Source organism: Biomphalaria glabrata, chromosome 1 (genome assembly GCF_947242115.1).
Source record: "Biomphalaria glabrata chromosome 1, xgBioGlab47.1, whole genome shotgun sequence".
Taxonomy (NCBI): Eukaryota; Metazoa; Mollusca; class Gastropoda; family Planorbidae; genus Biomphalaria; species Biomphalaria glabrata.
In genome coordinates this window covers 55,075,111-55,095,600 of record NC_074711.1, presented here as the reverse complement: position 1 = coordinate 55,095,600, position 20,490 = coordinate 55,075,111, and the positions used below count along the sequence as shown (strand labels likewise).

General features: G+C 35.7%; 1 protein-coding gene and 1 non-coding gene across 4 annotated transcripts in view; one reads left to right on the top strand and one right to left on the bottom strand.

Annotated features, from left to right (window-relative positions):
• Window positions 1–15,336, bottom strand: part of LOC106060404 (uncharacterized) — a 42,394-nt gene extending 27,058 nt beyond the window's left edge. Inside the window, exon 1 of one of the 3 annotated variants that reach the window (XM_056044707.1) lies at window positions 15,201–15,336. Coding sequence is in view for 2 of the 3 variants with exons in the window: in XM_056044696.1 (XP_055900671.1) it covers window positions 15,205–15,225 (21 nt within the window). In the remaining variant the exon portion in view is untranslated. Of the gene's footprint in view, window positions 1–12,052; window positions 12,220–15,200 lie in introns of those variants that run through there. The other 2 variants (XM_056044696.1, XM_056044703.1) reach the window with 2 other exon arrangements.
• Trnas-gcu (transfer RNA serine (anticodon GCU)) lies at window positions 12,303–12,384 on the top strand. Its single transcript has one exon. It is a non-coding gene; the product is annotated as a tRNA-Ser (tRNA).
• Window positions 15,337–20,490: the final 5,154 nt, after the last annotated feature.

Below are 20,490 nucleotides of genomic sequence, written 5' to 3'. Positions count from 1 at the left end.
CTTTAAAAACAAAAAAGTTTCCAATTTGTTTAGTGATTGTATGTAATACATATTAACTATTGTTCTATTATTTTAATGGGTTTAAATTTGAATTTTGTTAATAAATTTATATTAAAAAATAGATTTAACTTAAAATGTAGCTTTTTCACTCTTCGAGGCACTCGCTAGAAATTTTCTTTAATGTGTAATTTCAAGTTGATGAATTGCAATATAATTGAAGCAGGGTGTCTACGTCTACGGAAAGCCAGAAAACATTACACAATTCACAATCACACATTATGTCAAGGCAGTCAAGGGGTCTACAAGTCAAAAAAAATTGAGAACCACTGCTCTAGAGTCTAGATCTAATCTATGATCATGATTATGATGTCAGTTGTTACAGAAAATTATTAAAGTCGTACGGTAAAGTAAAACCTCAAAAGTAGATGACTAGTAGATCTAGTCCTAGATCACTAGTAGATCTGTCTAAGTCTAGAATTACTAAGACTTAGACTACTAACTAAGAGTAGATCTAGAGTAGTTTATAATGCTATTCGGACACCTATAGGCCCAAATTTGAAAGTTTGACTTTGACAGCGCATTATTTGACAATGGTTCTACATAGAAAAGAAAATGAAGTATCAAAATCTTCTTTAGTTAAAGGAGAATAAGGATGACTACTTATATTTGTACCCCTAACCTATATTTGTTATTATATTTAAGGTCAAAGAGGCAGTGTGTTTTCATTTAATTCAGACAAATTTGACCCACATTATTTGATTCCGGACACCATAATTATTTCGGACAGTCTCTATATTTAGGCATCAATAAACACAGATTTAATTCTATATTAACATTATTTAAATTTTAAGATCCCCAGGCATAGCCCCTCACATGAAATCATTACGATGTTTTCAAACTATGCATAAATACGAACACAAAAAATAAAAATATGTACACACTTATTCTACCAAAATTAGGTCACTGGGATAGTGATTTCTGCACCGACTTTTAGACTTATTTTATGTTTGTTTATTTTATGTGTGTTGAATGTTTGGGGTTTGCATGATTAGATATGTGTTGAATGTTTGTGTTTTTTTTTTGTTTATTAATTTAATACATTTCTACAGATGATCTTTTGTAGTATAGTAGGCCCCTACAGGTTACGATAGCCATTCTTGCCTAACTGAATCCTCTATATTCTCTCTATATAAATCTAGATCTATCTAGTAGGTCTAGATCTAAGCATTTAACTTCATTCAATGTACCAAGCTTACTCCAAACATTTGCCCATTTATTCTCTATAAAAAAAAAACAACAACAAACAAAAAATATAATATAAGAATAATAAGATCATTTTTATATTGATGTCCAAAACTGGCTGTTCGAAATTATTTTGGTAAGAAAATCGTAATTTAATTTTTTTTTGTATGGAATTAGAAAACTTGGCTTATGAATCAAATAAATTAGCTCCAAAAACAGAATAAATATTGCCGGGCTCATTAGTATAGACTTAGCCAATCAAAAAATATAGTCTTACTCTAGGAAGAGGTAAAGTCATCCGGGTAACATAGGAAAGAAAAAAACGGTAAAACTTTACATCGAAGGACCCTTTTGAAGAATGTTACACTAGTGGCAGCACCGCGCTGTCTATTGCTACGGTAATCAGGTCACAAGGTCACTACCGGCTAGACGGTGTCGGTAGTATCATGTAGGCCTAATAGTTCGTGATAGATCTAGTCATTTGCTAATGACATGAAAACTCTGGATCTATATTATGTAATAAAAAAATATTAAAAAGGCTATAAAATATAAATAATGAGAATGAATTAATCTTTTTTTTTTATTTGTTTGTGTCACAAATGTATGGTACCGTTATCCTATATATGTACGGGTTATAGGCCTATATTTATATATTTTTGCTGACACTATTTTTTTTTTCATTTGTAATGTTTTACAGACCTAAATTATTATTTTTTAATTTATTGATTTAATGTAATTTTAATTTAAAATTAAAGTAAACCAATCATACTGGGTTTCGTATATGTGCAATATGTTCTTTATTTTATTTTCAAATTAAATTAAACTTAATGGGTTTCCTTATAAGTACAGATATTTATCTGAAATCCACGCATTTTCAATAACAGTAGCTAGATGTTTATGAAGAGTAGTGTGTAGCCTAACATATGCTCGCCCCTCCTCCTTTCACATTCTGGACTTGGAACCAGACAACGGAGGAGTTACCGGCATTTTAACTAAAATGTAACTGTTTTTGTTTTTTTTATATTTAAAGCCAGTAGAGGAGACATATGCTATACAATACAAATGCTCAGTGCTGATGTAAATGAAATAAGTTGCAGTTGCATTTAAACCGTATAAACGAATATAGATATAAAAAAAAAGGAGATGAAAGCTAAGCCTAAACTAGAAGATGTTCAAATATAAGAATATTTGTGATTCAGTTCTAACGTGTGGCTCTCAAGCATAAAATTTAGGAAAGTAGGCCTACACTGGAGTCACAGTGGAAATAACACGCTAAAAATTTACCCCACAACTAAAAAAAATTCGTTTCATTGAAGTGGTCTTATTTCTGCCAGATCTCTACAAATGTTTTTTTTTTAATTATTTCAAGTTGTGAAATCCACGGTAAAACATACAACGCTCAAATATTAATTTTATAGAGACTTTTGTGTAAAGAAAGATACATAGATTACCATGACCATGATGTCCACTTTGTCTTCGGGAACCGATAATAAATGAGCGCTCTGTATTAATTTATAGAGGCTTTTGTGTAAAGAAAGATACATAGATTACCATGACCATGATGTCCACTTTGTCTTCGGGAACCGATAATAAATGAGCGCTCTGTATTAATTTGGGATAGACATAGTTTCGAGCTACATCATTAGTTGTATGTATGAAGAATGATATATTTAAACTATAGCGACTACTTTTATGTCCACATAGACTTCGCAAATGTCATAATTAAATTAAATACTTATTTCAGCTACACTAGAGTGAGACTAGAAGCAACTCTAAGGCTTTTACATAAAACCAGTGAAGTGAATTGATATCAACTGTATTAATAGATAATGATAACATATGTCTCCCCATTTTCTACACTGATGTTTAAGTGAATTACAGCTAGGTACCAATTTATGATCAAAGAAATATTTATAGAGACAAAGTCAAGTGACGTAAGTTTTAACTTCCAATGTAATAAAGTAAGCATTAAGTGACTAGGAAACTATGAAAAAAATAATCAGTTGGGAAAGTGAGAAGCAGATAAGCTAACGGAATCTATTATGTCATGACAGGAAACTATATGAGACAACTAAAGAATTGAAAAGATTGAAACTCACACTGGGTTTTGTATCCGAATCAATCAGAAATAAAAAAAGGGAAAGCGACGATGCGATGTTCACTGTTGGATAGCTTGATAATAAACTGCCCTAACTAAAACGTGGACATGTGACTTAAGACAAACAAACCAATCATGCAAATCTGTCGTGCGTTATCCAAATGTGTGTGATTTGACCATTTAAGTGAGGGGTGATAGGAAGGGATGGGTGGATGTTGACAGTCTAGCACGTGGCGAGGGAGTTACGCAACATGTCCATCTGTCTTATATGGCCTGCGTGCTCATGATGTATTGTATGTATTGAGTATGTAAACCTACATTTATTACTTAAAAAGATTCATGTATCTTCAACTGTATAGCTTTTAAAAAGAAACATTTTAGATATATAGATAGACAGAGATGAGGTAGAGAGATAAAGGATAGATAGATAGATGGATAGAGAGATAAATAGAGAGAGAGATAAATTAGACAGAGAGAGGATAGATAGGTAGAGAGAGGGATAGATAGAGAAAGGATAGATAGATAGAGAGGGATAGATAGAGAGAGAGGGATAGATAGAGAAAGGATAGATAGATAGAGAGGGATAGATAGAGAGAGAGAGATAAGTTAGACAGAGAGAGGATAGATAAATGGATGCATAGAAAGAGAGATACGTAGATTTTGTTTATTTATCTAGCTAATTATTAGAATAATTAAATAAAAAGTGTGTTTATTTTAATAAGCTATATAAAAATTCCATTTGTATAGTTATTTTTAACATTTTCACCATTTCCTATTTATTTGCTACGCGTGCTTTACTGCCCCGTCGGCGTTGTGTCTTACCATAACCAACGTATAGGATCTCTGTTCTCCGGCGCAATAGTTCTTCTCACGTCTGCTATCAAACTCGCTAGACGGTCGGCCATAAAACACGGACATATTGACCCCCCCCCCCAATAAAAAGTGGGGTCAATTAGCCTGGTAAGGGGATGGTATCTGCATCATACTTACTTCTATTTGGTGCTTTTTTTTTTTTTTTTCTAAAGAAATAGGTGCCGGTACTCACTAATAAATTAATAATAAACGTTAAAATACAAGAGAAGTAATATTTTTTCCCAAAATTGAAAAAGGTGCTGGTACGCCGTATATACATTCTATTTACATACATGCGAATGTTTGCTCTTTCCCTACGGCTATGTGGCTATCGTCCTCTAATCTTGTCCATTTTTTTTTTAACATATCTATGCCATCCAGTAATTAAGGTCAATCCTCTTAATACCTACGTCGTTCCTTTCCTCCATTTCTCCCCATTTGACAGTTTGGCACCTGACATAGCGCTAGACAGAATGGAGCCCCCCACCTACCAACCCCGACCCACCCTCACAGACACCTAAGTAATAATCTCATTTGTAAGTGATACATTTTGTTCAACAGGCCTGTTTGTAACTTTGTTTTGTTACAGAACTATAATTCCAAGCTCTAAACAAAAAAAAATGTGGGAGGAGAAATTAAGTGGACCAATTAGATTATACTCTAAATTTTTGGCATTTTTAGGATTCAAGCATAAATTGTGAGTGATAGTCCCAAATGTATTGATACAATAGAAAATATCAGATTGAGTAAAGGTTGCAAATAGGCGACTAGATAAAGAATATTAGGGTTCAGAACTCATCTCGTTTTACTCTTATACTGAATAATTTTGTATAAATTCTAAATTTTTCCAAAAGAAAGTTTTTCTTAAAATAATTATGATAAATTCATGTGCAATTACATAAACTCTGACCGCTCCCTCATTCAGAGGGCTAGAGTGGGGAGGGTCACCCTCCCATCCCACCGAATTCGCCAAGATACCAGAAGGGTAGCAATATAATATGAAAATTATATACTAATTCCCTACCCCACCAAACCGGCCAACATACTACAGGGCGAGTGGGGGGGGGGGGGGGGCGCCACACCCCTGGATCCGTCAATACCTTCCATCCCCTGATAAGATGTGACCAACACAATTCACGTTCTCATTTACGTTTCCCCTACACATTTCCAATTAATTTCCAATATATATATATATATATATATATATATATATAAACAATCTATCATTGCGCAGTGTAAAACGGGGCACTGCCCTGTTGGTGCTTACTTTGCCAGGTTCCGGCCAAATTTTGATGCCCGTTGCCGACACTGTGGAGAGTCGGTGGAGACAGTGGCGCGTCTCTTGCAAGAGTGTATGCAGCTCCGAGAGCTGCGGGATAGTTTGTCTGCAGTCACTTAACCTGTATGGGAGCTTGAAGGTACTACGCCCGCCTAACAGAAGAGTTTCTCGCCAAGGCTCTACGGGAGGACTAATCCTTCCAGTCTTGTTACCAATTGGGGTTCATCTCAGGTGCATAGACATCAAATGTTCAGACTCTTGTGTGGCATGACTTCCACATGGAGATCACAGATTTTTCTGCATCGTAGAAGCCCATTAGAGAGTATCTTGCTATCAACTTCTACGAGAGGTTCAGATGACTCGTGCAACTTTGATACACTCTTGGGCTCTCCAGCTACTGCCTTAAATGCATTGTAGATGAGAAAAAAGCTTATCCTACGATTTTTGAGGTGAACGCCGAAACAATTCCAAGACCGCAGTTGTGGACTCATCACTTGTAGCTATACGAGGTCGCCCTGATCGACCTTTATGCACATCACACACTGTTCCGTGAATTTCAAATTTGTCTCGTAGACGTTTAATTGTTAACCTTGAAGGTGGTTCTGTACCATACTCACGTCTCCACTGTCTTCGAACCGCAGCAATATTCTCAAACTTTCAATACCACTTTATTATCTGCTTCCGCTCTTCAAAACTCAAACGCACGTCCGCCATGCTGCAGTTACTTCCTTGCCACTCCGGTACTGTGTGTGGTACAGAACCACCTTCACATTTATTTTTCTAATTAGACATTAAGCTTTCCATGTGCTGAAATTTAGCATTGTAGAACGGGAAATAAATTGTCTATGACAGTTCAAAGTGTGTATAAATTTTTTTTGACGCACCCTGTAGTTTACCCTTATGGCTCAGGCCCCCCCCCACACACACACCTGTCTCGATACTAAAAAACTGTTGTTCATTCTTCTGTTTTAATACAGCAACTAAACTGACTGTATAGGTGTCGTAGGATCTGGACGATTTTTTCTGGGATGCCGTATTCTCTAGCTATTTTCCATACTGATTCTCGGTGGACACTATCAAACGCTTTCTTAAAGTCTACGAAACTGATCGTTAGCCATTATTGGTTCTCAATACTTTGTTCTATGATATTTCGTAGAACGAAGATCTGCTCTGCATATGTTCTGCCTCTTTAGAAGCCTGCCTCTCTGAGCCTCTCATTTACAGACTATTGAAGCCGATAAAGGCACTTTTCTTATTCCATATGCTTGGACAAAAGTATTCAAATGCCCCGTCTTTCACCGTGACTGAGCAGGGCCTGAAATATCTGCGTTTCACCACCAATATACCCAGCAAATTCAGTTGATTCATAATGCTCTTGCTCGTATTTTTTATTTATTTATTCCAAATCAACGTTTTGACTCGTACGAAGTTGAAGAACTTTCTAATATTCAAACCTTTTATAGTGCAAAGAATTGCAAGCCTATTATTAGATGTACATGGTTGGCCATCATCTCATCTCTGCCTGTGGTCCCTTATGGGACATGGGCCACCAGCTAGCTTCTTCAAGGCGTCTCGGTTCTGGGCGTGTCTCTCCAACTGTCCCCACGTCTTGCCCATCTGCTTGACATCTGCTTCCAAATTGCGGCACCATATATTCCTGGGCCGTCCCCATCTTTCTCTTTTTAAGTCTGTCGAGTATGATGATAGTCAGTCTGTTGTAAATATTATCTTCCTCTTCACTGTCATCCAAGAAACGTACAAGATTTAACAACAGAGATGTCTGCAAGTGAACAAATAGTTTGAGAACATCGCGCAGGATGGACAACAGAACAAACTGAGCGTGCTGGTACGAACCTCGCCGATAGCGAAAGAAATGAAGTTGCCATAAAGAAGGGGATGCACAAGAAAGCAGCCCTGTTAGATAACCCTAAAACAGGAGCATTCAGACACACGAACAGTGGCTAACTTTGCCGCTTCGGAATCGGCTTACTTAGTAAGATCCGAGTGTTCGTGGACTCAAAAAGAAACCCAAACTAGTTTTTCAAGTGAGTACATTATTTACATCCTTTGTCTTTCAAGACAGAAGTCGGCAACCTCGTCATGATTAACAAAATGTCCATTTGTAGCGTACTCGTAATATAAACACCCAGTTACGGATTTACGGCAGTGCCTATATTTCCGCAAACCTAAAAATATACAAAATACACATTTTTTGCTTGCATATTTAATAATTATAATTATTTTTAAAGTACAAAAATAAGATTACATACTCTAAAAAAAAAACGACGGCAGAAAAAAATGTATTTCAATACGTATTTAAAATAAACAAAACAGTTAACACACGATTAGATTTATAATATTATTTTTTTAGCAAAGATACGTAAGCCTATAATTAATTAATAATATATTAATTAAAATTCCCCAACTAAAAACATAAAATACCATCTAAACATTAATAGTTATTCCAAGAATAATTTGTACAAAAAAATCTAAATCTATATTACATAGATCTACGATTTAACGTACTAAAAGAGAAGAGAGAGAGGGCAGTGACCGGGCGCGCTCTGCGCGTGAGCAGGTGAGGTCAATTCAGTACGTCATCATACGTGCGGATAGACAGCTGCCAAGTAATTGACCTGAAAAACTAGGGTCCTTCGATGTAAAGTTTTACAGAAAAAACAACCTGACTAACAAATTTGAAATTCGTTTTTCTTACATAAAAAGACAGCTAAATACTAAATGGATGGAAATTGGGTCAGAATCATTGGAAAATGGACAAGCTGTCAGACAAGCACATTATACAGTGCGCTAGTTTTATAATACAATACATATTCTATAAAAATAATTATTTAATGACCACAAAAAACAGCAAATGTCCGAATTCATGTAATGTCCGAATTAAATAAACTACTAGATTATATAAAATAATAAAAATATTATTAAATTTAGATTATTTATTTAAATATTTTAAAATTAGATCTAGATTCTAGATCTTTTTTTTTTTAATCTAGAGTAACTTACATCTATCGAACACCTTTGTTTTAAGGTACTTATCGAACACCCCATTGTATTTTTTAAAATACTCCTTTATTTCGATGATTATGACGAAACTAGTCCATTCCTATTGTGCATCGTCCATTTCTTTATAGTTAAGTTATATTTAGTTTCTTTTTCACCCGAGGATTATTTTTTTTTACTTATATTCAAAGTGCATTGGTACTATTGGTATAAAAATTTCTCGTTTTTTGACCTCTTGGGAAGAGTGAAGTGAGTCTCGGGTTAAGGGTATTTTTTTAATGCCAATGATGCCTCAGCTCAACAAAACCTATATAATACGCTTCTAATTAGGCTGAGAAATATTTGCGACTATTTTTTGTAAAGTGTCCTTTGCTACCTAAACATGAAAATTGAGGTTTAAAAAGGGGGTGTTCGATAATAGCTGTTTATAAGCAATTTCAGCTTCGTAAGATATCGAACACCATTCTAATGTTAAAAATAAACATCAAAGGGATATAACCCAAAGAAGACAAAATATTTCAATTATATATTTTTTAATTGTTTTTTTTTTTTTTAAATGTAATGCAAAGTACATATAAAAATTACCCATGTGTTACAATTTGTATCAGCTTTTTGTGGTTTACCGTAAATGTGCTATATTTTTCTAAGTAAATAGATTTACATCGATATGCACTAATTGTACCCATTTTAAAAGCTTGATTTTATGACATATAGTTTGATGCTATTATTATCGTTGTGATGTCACAGGCACAATATATTTGGAATATATCCAGTTGTGTTTTTTTTTTCAGATGCCCCATTCTATTAACTTCTGAATTATGTGTTATAAACAAATACCTAGCGCATGTGCTTGATGTGAAGAGATATTAATAAAACGAAAGGGCTAAGGGGGAGGTATAGAATTTAGATATGGTATTTTGAAATAAAAATGTCTTTGGTAGGTAAAAAAAAAGGGGGAGGGGAGAGAAACAGTCAAGACACTGTATCAAGAGATCATCAATAATTGATCGACCATTAAAATGTGACGTCAGCCTCAAATACATAGTCAGTTGTGCTTCTTGATCTCGATCTATAAAATTATATATATATATATATATATATATTACCATAAAGTATGATAAAGCTCATAATGCGCTACAAAGACACTCCTTTGAAACATCACAAATACTCAAAATAATAACAATAACACATTTAACCACTCTGTTATTCTGCCTACACCCCCTTACCCGCGCTTTCTTCTTACGCAATTCCACTGTCCAACATTCACACTTTTTCAGTGCAAAGTAACAACGTAAATTTCAAGACTCAATCCAAATGCAGCCACCAGACTAACACACAACAAAAAAAAAAAAAAAGGTCAGTGATAGCCCAATACACAGGTCACCAACACAGCCCCAAAACATTGTTCAAGTTGTAGTAAGAACAATGTTGAGGGGAAAGGGGGATGAGCCATCATTGGAGTACCTACGGTCAAGCCGCTAATTAGGTCACAAACACTAGGCGTGATAGATATATAGATATGTTGTTTGTGTGTGTGTGACAAATACTAAGCGTGCTCTAAAATACAATGTTTTTTTTTTGGTCAACCAGGTGGTTTAGGGAGCGCGGATCTATCTACATCTGTAGGTAACACAGCTCGCAAGCTACCATAGCTTTTCAGCACCCCCCTTTCCCCGCCCAGATCGAAAAATATCTAGCATTGACTTTTGGGCTGTTACATACACTGAGCGTGCTAGATCGGCGGCTAGTTACGTAGGGCCACGTACTGTATGTTTTGTTTTTAGGTTAACCAAGTCGGTCCAAGTAAACTGTTGTGTCCTGCAATGACTTGGGGAGGGCGGGATTATCTATTGGCTACCAAAGCTTATTAGGCTATCCCTCAAATAAATAATATCTGGATTTAATTTATTAATGGCCTTATGTCTCAAAATAGCTTAGACCTAAATAAGTAATACGGTACAATGTCTTACTGGGCTTAGCACCGTTAGTTTCTAAGCCGACTAAGCAGAGCTAATCAGTGATAGATTCCTTCGATGTGGACTAGATCTATATGAAAATGACTAAACTCTGTATGTCTTGACATGGCTTAAAAGAAAATGATATAAATAAAAAAAAAAAAATAGATTATAACACTTTTGAAACACCATACTTTTCACAAAATTTTAAGATTATAACACTTTTAAAACACCATACTTCTCGTGTGTTCGATAAGTTCTTAATATGTTCGATAAGATAAGATAAAAAAGGCTTTAATAAAGGTAAAACAGTGTTCGATAATTTAAGCTTTTGAAATCATCGACCTGACCAACTTTAACATCAAATATAAGTTTAACTTTGAGTAGTAATAGAATAAAACATGTCTACTTTTTAAGAAAAATGGATGAGGAGTTCATAGAGATCTAGATTTTTCTAGGTCTAATTTTTACGGAGATACACTAATTCAAACATAAACAAGGTTACAAAAGACAGTTTGTGTGGAAACACAAACTCACAATCTGCCCCCGAAGCAAAATGTTTTACATAATTCGGATAATCCTTCAGAGTTGAAGATAGTTTACTTCCTAGTCCAAACCTCCCGCAGGACGACGGGGAATGGGAGCAGGCAGGGTTTGAACCTTCGATCATCAATAAATCCAAACGACAGTCCAGCGTGCAAACCGCACGACCAGTGGTCCACCCAGGTAGCTTAAATATTTTCAGAAAGAAAATCCGAACGAAATTATACCAAAGACAAATGAGAGATAAGAATGGAGAAAGAAGGTTAATAGATCTTGTGTAGTGCCCCAACAGTCCCGCAGATCAAAGGATACGTGAAAGTGAATGTAAAGTTAGATATGAACCTGGCCTAACTAGTTTGTGGTCTATAGGGCAGATGATGTAAAGTTCATCTGTTTTTGTGGCCTACGGTTAACGAGGGTGTCATGTAGATCTAGCCAGCAAAACGACCAACCGCCTTTGCTTTTCCCCAACTAATGTCAGGTACCCATTAGAGCTGGGTAGACTCAGAAGTTGAAAATCACAGTCTTCACCAGGATTTGAACCCGGGACCCTCGGTTTGAACTAAATAAGTTAATTGTTTTGAAAAGGCTCAATCTCATATTCGAATCCTCAAAAAAAAAAAAAAAAAAAAAAAATTTCCACTATATAATAGAAAAAATGTTCAAGAAAATGATGTTTATAAGATTACTATTCGTCTTAAATTAGGTCTAACATATAATGCATACTAATTAGCTTTTTCTTATAAAAAAAACTGCTTGCATAATTAATTTTAAAAATTAGAATTTTCGCTTTCAGGAAAAAAAAAAGTAGCCGTTGCATCAGAACTTTGAATGGTCTAAAATATTGTGAAGTCGGATTTTCAATATCTCTTCTAGTTTACGAGATCTAAACGGGACGGACGGACAGACATTTCGCACAAAACTAAAAGCGTCTTTTCCCCTTTAGGGGGCCGCTAAAAATGTCGGCGAATGAGCTTAACTTGTTCGATAACACGATAATGCGATAAACGTAAGTTTAAAGTTACTCTAGATCTTGATTAGATTTAGATCTAGAATCTAGCTTACCATCACAGATGCTCATGAACTTCATGAGAGAGCACTTTCCAATCCACAACGTAAAGTATCATTGTTATGTTTTTACATCAGTGCAAGAATAACAAGTGTTAAATCAATGATGACAAGAATACAAGATCTAGCCCGAGTAGAATGGATTTTTTGTATTTTAAAATATAGACACCAATTTTTATTTTATGTTCCGTTTCCGGAAAAAAAAATTAAAATACTATATAAAGCTATTTTTGACATTGCAAAATGGGACGAGGTGGCCGAGTGGTTAAGGCGATGGACTGCTAATCCATTGGGGTCTCCCCGCGTGGGTTCGAATCCCATCCTCGTCGATTGGATTAATTTTTTTATTGCACTTTTCATTTCATTTTTATTCCAAGAAAAGACCAAATGGCCTATATTTAAAATTAAAATATAGTAAGATATATTTTTTTATTCATCTAGTTATATTAATGTATAAATATAAGAGCATGCTGCAACTAGATTGACCCCCCGTCACTATTGTGGATACCTGATTTTTTAAAGCTACAAAAGCATGAAAATCCAGTTAGCGGCCCCGTATGGAGAATTAGCCCTATTATTTTTGTGTAAAATGTCCCTCTGTCACACTCAGATCTCAAAAACTAGAAGAAAAATGAAAAATCATATTTCACCATACTTTGTGGCTTGTAAAGAAGTGCAACGGCTACTTTTTGTTTTCTAATAGCAAACTGTTTAGTTTATAAAATGAATTGTGGAAGCGATTTTTTTTTTCATAAAATACACCACTTCTAAAACAATTACATAACTGTAAGGGCGATGAAGATAATAATATGTTAACAAAGAATATAAATGGTATAGGCCTATATTTTCTGTATCATTTATGGATGTAGATATGTAAAATGAACCTACAAGAAATGTTCAAAACAAATATAATTAGTAATGATATATTTTTTTCTTGTACACTTGTTTAAAAAAATACGGCAAGTGATGGTTAGAAATCGCAAATTTAATTTGTATTACACTCATGGGCGTAGCCGGGGGAGGGGGTGTCCTTATAATAGAGTTCACCCCACCCCTCTAAATGAAATCCCCCCGGCAAGGGGGACGTTGAATTTTGTGACTGATTTTTTGCTTTTATTTTGTTTACTTTAGTTCAGATTTTCATATTAAACCATCACTTGCCCAAGCGCAGCCAAAGGAAGTTTTGGAGTTTAAAATCCCCTTCCAGAGGTTTTGCGGTTCTATAAAACAAAACAAAAATGCAAAGGCAATCCCCAAATTCCAAGAGGATAGATAATGGGGATTTTTATTTTACGATAAAACCCCTCTTCAATATAAGACTAAAGCATACATCTGTCTCCAGATTCTATGATTGTAGCCAAGAAGGGTTTAAAAACCCTCCAGCGGGGCTTGAAGAAAAAAAAACACCTCTTCAATATAAAAAAAAAAGCAAATTACACACTCAAAGTTCTATGGGTGTAGCCGGGGAAAGGGGGTTAAACCCCCCCCCCCCCCTCCAGCGGGGTTTGAGCTAAAAACCACCTCTTCAATATAAAAAAAAGCAAATTACACACTCAAAATTCTATTTGTGTAACCAAAGGGGGGGGGGGTGAGTTTAAACCCCTCTCAGCCAGAGGGCTTTAAGTTTAAACCCCCTCCAGATGGTTTTGAGTTTAAAATCCCCTTATGATAGTTTTAAGGTTTAAAACCATCTCTTCAATATTAGCCTATTCTAAAGCAAACTACAGTCACCAAATTCTATGAGCGTAGCTAGGGGGGGTTTTGAGTTTGTTTAAAAAAAAAAACCTCCAGAGATTTTTTATTTTAAACCCCCCCCCAACAGATGGTTTTGACTATAAAACTTCCCATTTCGATATTAAATCTAAAGCAAACTACAGTCACTAAGAGAGGTTACAAATGTCTACCAGTCGTTGGGCTCCATTAATAAAAAAAAAACGACTAAATGTGTCTCAACAAAGATGGCTAAGAGGGATTGTAGGAGTCAGTAATAGAGATAGGGTCTCAATCAAGAAAATCCTGTGCCGAACTGGGAGTCGACAACTTAGTGAGGTTGTGACAGGGCGTCGCATGAGGTTTGCGAGACATGTTTTCCGACAAAATGAATTATGCATAGCCTACCAAAAGTTGTGATGGAGAGAAAATCTCCCCCTCCCCCTTCGAAAAAAAATCCTGGCTACGCCCATGATTACACTTAATATTCTTGGTCTATACGTTACTATCATTTAATTATCTATATCAAAATGTTTTTGATTTTCAACTTAAAATAAATGTATGTCTAATGAATTATTTTACAAAAATATCAACCATGGGTTGTTCAGGATTTTAAAAAGAAGAAAGTCATTTCCTACAAACGATTGTTGAAAATCACTTTTGAATTATTTTACATCCCAAAAGACTTATTCCATACTAAGACGAGTGTCGTAGTGCAGATGCATTTTACCTTCGACGTCATTCGGAATGATTTTATTAAATGAAATGCTATAAGAGCTCGGTGTCCCAATGTTTATTAACCTCGTTAACTCTCTTGTGTTGAAAATGACATTTTTAGTCGAAGAAGGCCGTGTGACGTATTGAAACGTTTTTTCTTTGACGTCATATGGAATGAATCAATCACCAATGTCTAGTAACTCTCAACTCTCTCGTGTTGATAAAAACTTTGTGTTAGTCTAACAAGGCCATGTGACGTAGAGGAAAGTTTTTTTTAACGTCATTCGCAATGATTTAAGTTTATGAAATGCTATAAAAAAAATCGTGCGTCATAGTTTATTTACCCTTATCAAAACTCTCGTGTTAAAAAAGATAATTTTAGTCTAACCAGGCAGTGTGACGTACTTGAAACTTTTTGACATCATTTGGAATGATTTTATTAAATGAAATGCTACAAGAACTCGTGCGCCAATGTATAATAACCATCGTCAATTGACTCGTATTTAAAAAAAAAAAAGAAAAGATTTTTTAGTCTAACTAAGACGTGTGACGTAGTGAAAGTTTTTTTCCTCATACGTCGTTCGAAATATTTATAATGTATCGTTGGGAACCGCCTCTGAGTTTGTGTAATAACACTCACTTTTTTTTTGTAATCTTGTCTAGATATGTTTTAGTATATTTACTAACTCAAGGGGAAACGCAAAATATTGATGAATACTTGCTTGTCTTGGAAATGGATCCATTGAACTTGAAATAAAAACTTCCAAATCCTAGAGCTGTGCCTGAAGACCTTCTTAAGAAAAATAAAGGACGATCATTCCAGTCATTTCCAGACCTACTTTCCACATTTCTTCGCAACCGACCAACCATCGCATTATCTGTGACTATAACTGTTCTAACATTTTTACAGACAGTGGTTCCATATTTTTAATTTTTTTTTGCTCGTAGACCCCTTGCCAGGTTTTCTTGTTATCTTATCTTATATAATACAGACGTTACTTCAAAAAGGAACATGATTACGTCCTACACGTCATGCATTCAGTCATGTATATTAACCAATGACCTAAAGTGTGCTAAGTCACTGGTTTTCCTAGCTAGCTCAGGCAACCCATTCCATGATCTAATAGCACTAGGGAAGAAGGAGCATTTGTACAAATTTGTCCTAGCATATGGAACGAGGAATGTGCATTTATCTTGGTGTCTTTCTGAGTATTTTATTAGATTTTGTTTTTGAATTTGAAGATTATGGTTCAGTGTTTTATGTATAGGCCTAATTGCTACTTTACTTTTGAGTCTTCTGTCCTGAAGGCTTTCTAAATTTAGTGATTTTACTAAAGGTGTTACTCTAGTCAAATGTGAATAATCGTGTTTGTTATGAATCTCACTGCTCTATTTTGTATCAGTTCCAGTTTCTTAATGTTTTCTTGAGTTGAGGGGTCCCAAACAGATGATGCATATTCCATTATTGGCCTAACCAAGGTTAAATAACATTTTAATTTTATGTTCTTATTTGATTTATAGAAATTTCTTTTAGTAAACCCAAATGCTTTTCTAAAATTTTTTGATAGTTTCATCAATATGGGGATTCCATGACAGTTTTTCATTTAGTATAACACCTAAGTATTTTGCGTTTTTAGTCTGTGTTACTGGCTTACCATGAATAAGATAAATGGAGTTAATTTGTTTTAGTTGTTTTTTTTTTGTTACTCGTAATAACTGACATTTTTTCAATGTGCTCCAATTTGATTCCCATTTCTGTAATTCATCTAATTCTCTTTGTAAAATTTCTGTATCTTGTGTTGTTTTTATTGTTCTACATATTATGCATACATCCGTATAACGTAAAAGTGGGCGACATGAAGCTCTTCAAAATCGACACTGGCAACTGGGAAGAGATGGCACTGGATAGATCCACATGGAGAGAGAGCATAAAGGAAGGGTCACGGATTGCAGATGTCATACACAACAGAAGCAGAAAGAAGGGTGAAAATGCAAGGGCGCCTGGTTATTATATATGCCCAACCTGCGATCGCAGCTGTGTATCAAGGATTGGCCTTTTTAGTCACACAAGAAGTTGCAAAGGGAAAAGATCATCTCTCGAGACGTAAAATGCCACAGATATATTATGCAATCGTCTGAGATTAATCTGACTTTTGTTCATGAACTAATGCAATTTGGTAAATCATTTATGTAAATTAAAAATAGAAGTGGACCTAAGACTGTTCCTTCTTTTGTGGATATTTCAATAGTTCACCCCTCTATTAGAATGGATTCATCTGTGATTGGGATCTGAGTAGGCTATGTGCACGCGCACAAAGGTTCGATACACAGTTGGGAATATCCAAGGGAAGAATGTCTTGAAATCTTTGGTTTAGGTCAACATAGAATAGTACGTAGGCTTAATAGACATTTAAAGTAAAAAAAAATAAATTTCGAAGATGTTATTTTAATTGTAGGGGGCGCGGTGATCGAATGGTTAAGCGCTTGGCTTCCGAACCTGAGGTCATGGGTTCGAATCCCGGTGAAGACTGGGATTTTGAATTTCTGGATTTTTAGGGCGCCCCTGAGTCAAACCAACTCTAATGGGTACCTGACTTTAGTTGGGGAAAGTAAAGGCGGTTAGTTGTTGTGCTGGCCACATAACACCCTGCTCGTTAACCGTTGGCCAAAGAAACAGATGACCTTAACATCATCTGCCCCATTGATCGCATGGTCTGAAAAGGGAAATTTACTTACTTTTACTTTATTTTAATTGTATACAATTTTCATCTGTCTGTGGACCAATGCGGTCGTCTCACGAAACCCTTGAGGGTCTGCGGACGAGAGTTTGAGAATCATTGACTTAAGGATCATAGCCTATAGGCCTATGCATGTATGCGTCATATAGACTATGCCTGTATAAAGTAATTCTATTAAAATGTAATCAAAATTAAAGTCAAAGTCATGACCTGTATATATATATATATATATATATATATATATATATATATATATATATATATATATATATATATATATATATAGGCCTATAGCACCCCTTTTCTTTCTTATTTCTTTTTTCACCCTTTTATCACAGGGCAAGCAATGTACGGCATTAGACACCGCAAACATTTTTTTTCTAGATAATCAGTTTCTGGCCTAGAGGGAGAAAAAAAGTTTTCCGAAGCCTCCAATTGAATGTCACGTTCCCGTTCTCCACACGACATTGAATTTGGTTTTGTCTTCTAAATATAAAGAAATATTCATTTGGTTTGATGAATTCTAATCGTTTCTTTGATTCATTTTGAATAAAGAGAGATGACAGTGTTACAAAGTATTATAGGCTATCATTCCTTGCTCTCTATAAAAAAAAAAAAAATAGACTCTAGATCTAGGTTATCTTTTTTTAAAATAGGTCTATTATAAATAGACCTACGCCTCTGCATTTAGCCATGTGACAAAATAGTCCGGGAAACATTCTCACGAGAACCAGTAGGTCTAACCAGTAACTAACTGATGGTTTTGTTTCAAATAAGCCAATATATATATTTCATTTGCAATATTTTTGGTTGTGAAAACTTATGTCGAATGTTAGGAGGTTGTGTAGGCTTACGGGTGTTTTTTTTTTTTCGGCAGTTGCAAACTCAGCATCAACTCAACTTTAACCACTATTGCAGACCTTAATATTGAAGTTAAAATTTGTTCTGCGTGTGGATTTTAGGTCTTATTTATTGTTTAATTTGACACTTTATGTCTCGGGAGGCAATTTTTATTCTCTTTATACCTCACGTGCCTTGAGAAACATACCACAGAGGCATAAGATGGAAAAGTAAAGAAACCAAACGTGGCAATCCAAGATCCGTATTCCAGCTGAAGATACCAGTTTGAAATGACTGTGCTTCGTGTTGCTTAGATAGATCTCTAAGACGACGCTCGGCGGACCTGGTCCCTCGATCTTGTTGAATATGTGGATTTACGTGGCATGCTATTGAAGCAGCTAAGACACCAGTTGCTAAGATTAATGTGGATAACTTGGCGAACTGCTCTTCGCAAGACTTCTTTATTTGAATCTGTTCTACTTATTTCCAGCTTGCAGTTAATGAAGAAATTCAAAATGTTAAGCTTTTATTTTTGCCAGGAGTATATAGCAACTAACTGATCTAGTCTACAGTCGAGACATCGGCTATTGTCCAACTCCCTAGAAGGCATTACATTCAACAAAACTATACGGAGGGACAAATATCTTGGCTATCCTGTTGCTGGCCAAGTAGCACTTTGAGACTCGTCTATGTTCTACTCTACTTCCAATAGATTCTCGGCTTCATACAAGGTGCGATGCTGTTTTGCAATTCATTATATTAGTTATGCTTTAACCCATGCATTTAGTATGCCGATATGCATATATATAGTTTCCAAAACAATAAGTGTGGTAAAAAAAAAATTACGCGTAGGCTGAGGTCTAGAGCAAACTTTTCGATTGAAGGGTGCAAAATTTTTTTTTTAGAAAACCCTAACCTATATAATTAAGACACACACACACACACACACTTATGCATATATGTACATACCTGTATAAACTTAGAGGTGGGGTGGGGTCCAAGATATAAGTAGGCCTAATTGGACTGACATTATCTAGTTTGTTCAATACGATTCTATGAAACCTAATGGAAAACAAAAATATGAGAAGAACATTTTTTTTTGTATAGCTCTCTAAATATTGAGCCTGCCCGAATACGAGTTACCAATAAAATGCTATTACAGAAATGGCTGTGACAAATAAACCTTGGCCATATGAGCGACGTCCGACCGTCTTTTCTTGAAATTCTTCCATTGGGGGAGGGGGGAATGGTCGGTCGAGTGTGGACCCTCGGTATTAGATACTGCTATAACTTAGCAATTAACCTCAACGAAAGTGATATAAAACAACGTTTAATAATCAATTATAAACTACATCTAGAGCCAAACTTAGGATCACATATCAGGCCTTCTTGTTTACATCTCTAATCATCAGCCATCTTCCTTCCCCTGTTCTCTATCGTGTCCTCTGGTACACAATGTCGCGCCAAATGACAGTGCGCAATGTAGAGTCATAACACTGCCCCCTCCTTAGTTATGTTCGTCCCGAACATGACCAGATTTTCGACAGGGCTGAAGAATCGTCAGTGCAGATGAAGTTCTGGCAAGAAAGTTATAGTCCCACTGGAGGCCAGGTCATAAACACACTGTCATTTTCAGCCATCTCCAGAGGGTATGCCTTTCTACACATGTCCATTAACCACATTATCAGTGTCCAGTTTCCGCTGAAATTGATTAATCTTTTACTCTGCTTTGTGAAGGCAGACGTACACACGTTTGTCAAGTGTAGACCTGTTGATGGTTTTTCTGGTATTTGCATTGTTCATTCTAGGTGCCGCCCGTACAGTTCTTATTAGATTTCTGTCTGCAGTTAGTACTGGTAGCCAAACAGGAGTATTGGACACAGACCCAACGTTGTCTGATTTGGTCATGCCCATTGAAGCACTCATATCAAGGACATCGAAAGCAATAGTTTCACTCTGCCTATAGGTCACTCCTCTAGTTTCTTCATCTAGCGTTTTCTTTTCGGGTCTGCGCTTATCGTTGAAAGCTAGACGCATCTGATTTGTCATTAAGTCATTATGATCATCGACGGCGCTGCCACCACCAACACTTGTAACTACCCGTATAGCCACAACAATGATTGTTTGATGTTTCAATCTCCGCTCTTCTAGGATGTAACTGGCCTTCCAGTTTGTTCCACTTCAGTTTGTCCCTTTTATGATACCTGTTTACTGACAGATTAGACCATTCTGGAACATGATACAAGAACAAGGCAAAACAAATACTGACATGGGAAACTCATTGAAGGAAGACATGAAATCAGGAAAGGATGAACTTAAAAAAGAAATGGGTAGAGTCATAACAATACTATTGTCGAGGGTCTCGGTGAGTACAGTGAGGAAAGAGAAGATAAATACGTCCTACTCGTATCCATGTGTAAATCTAGTTGT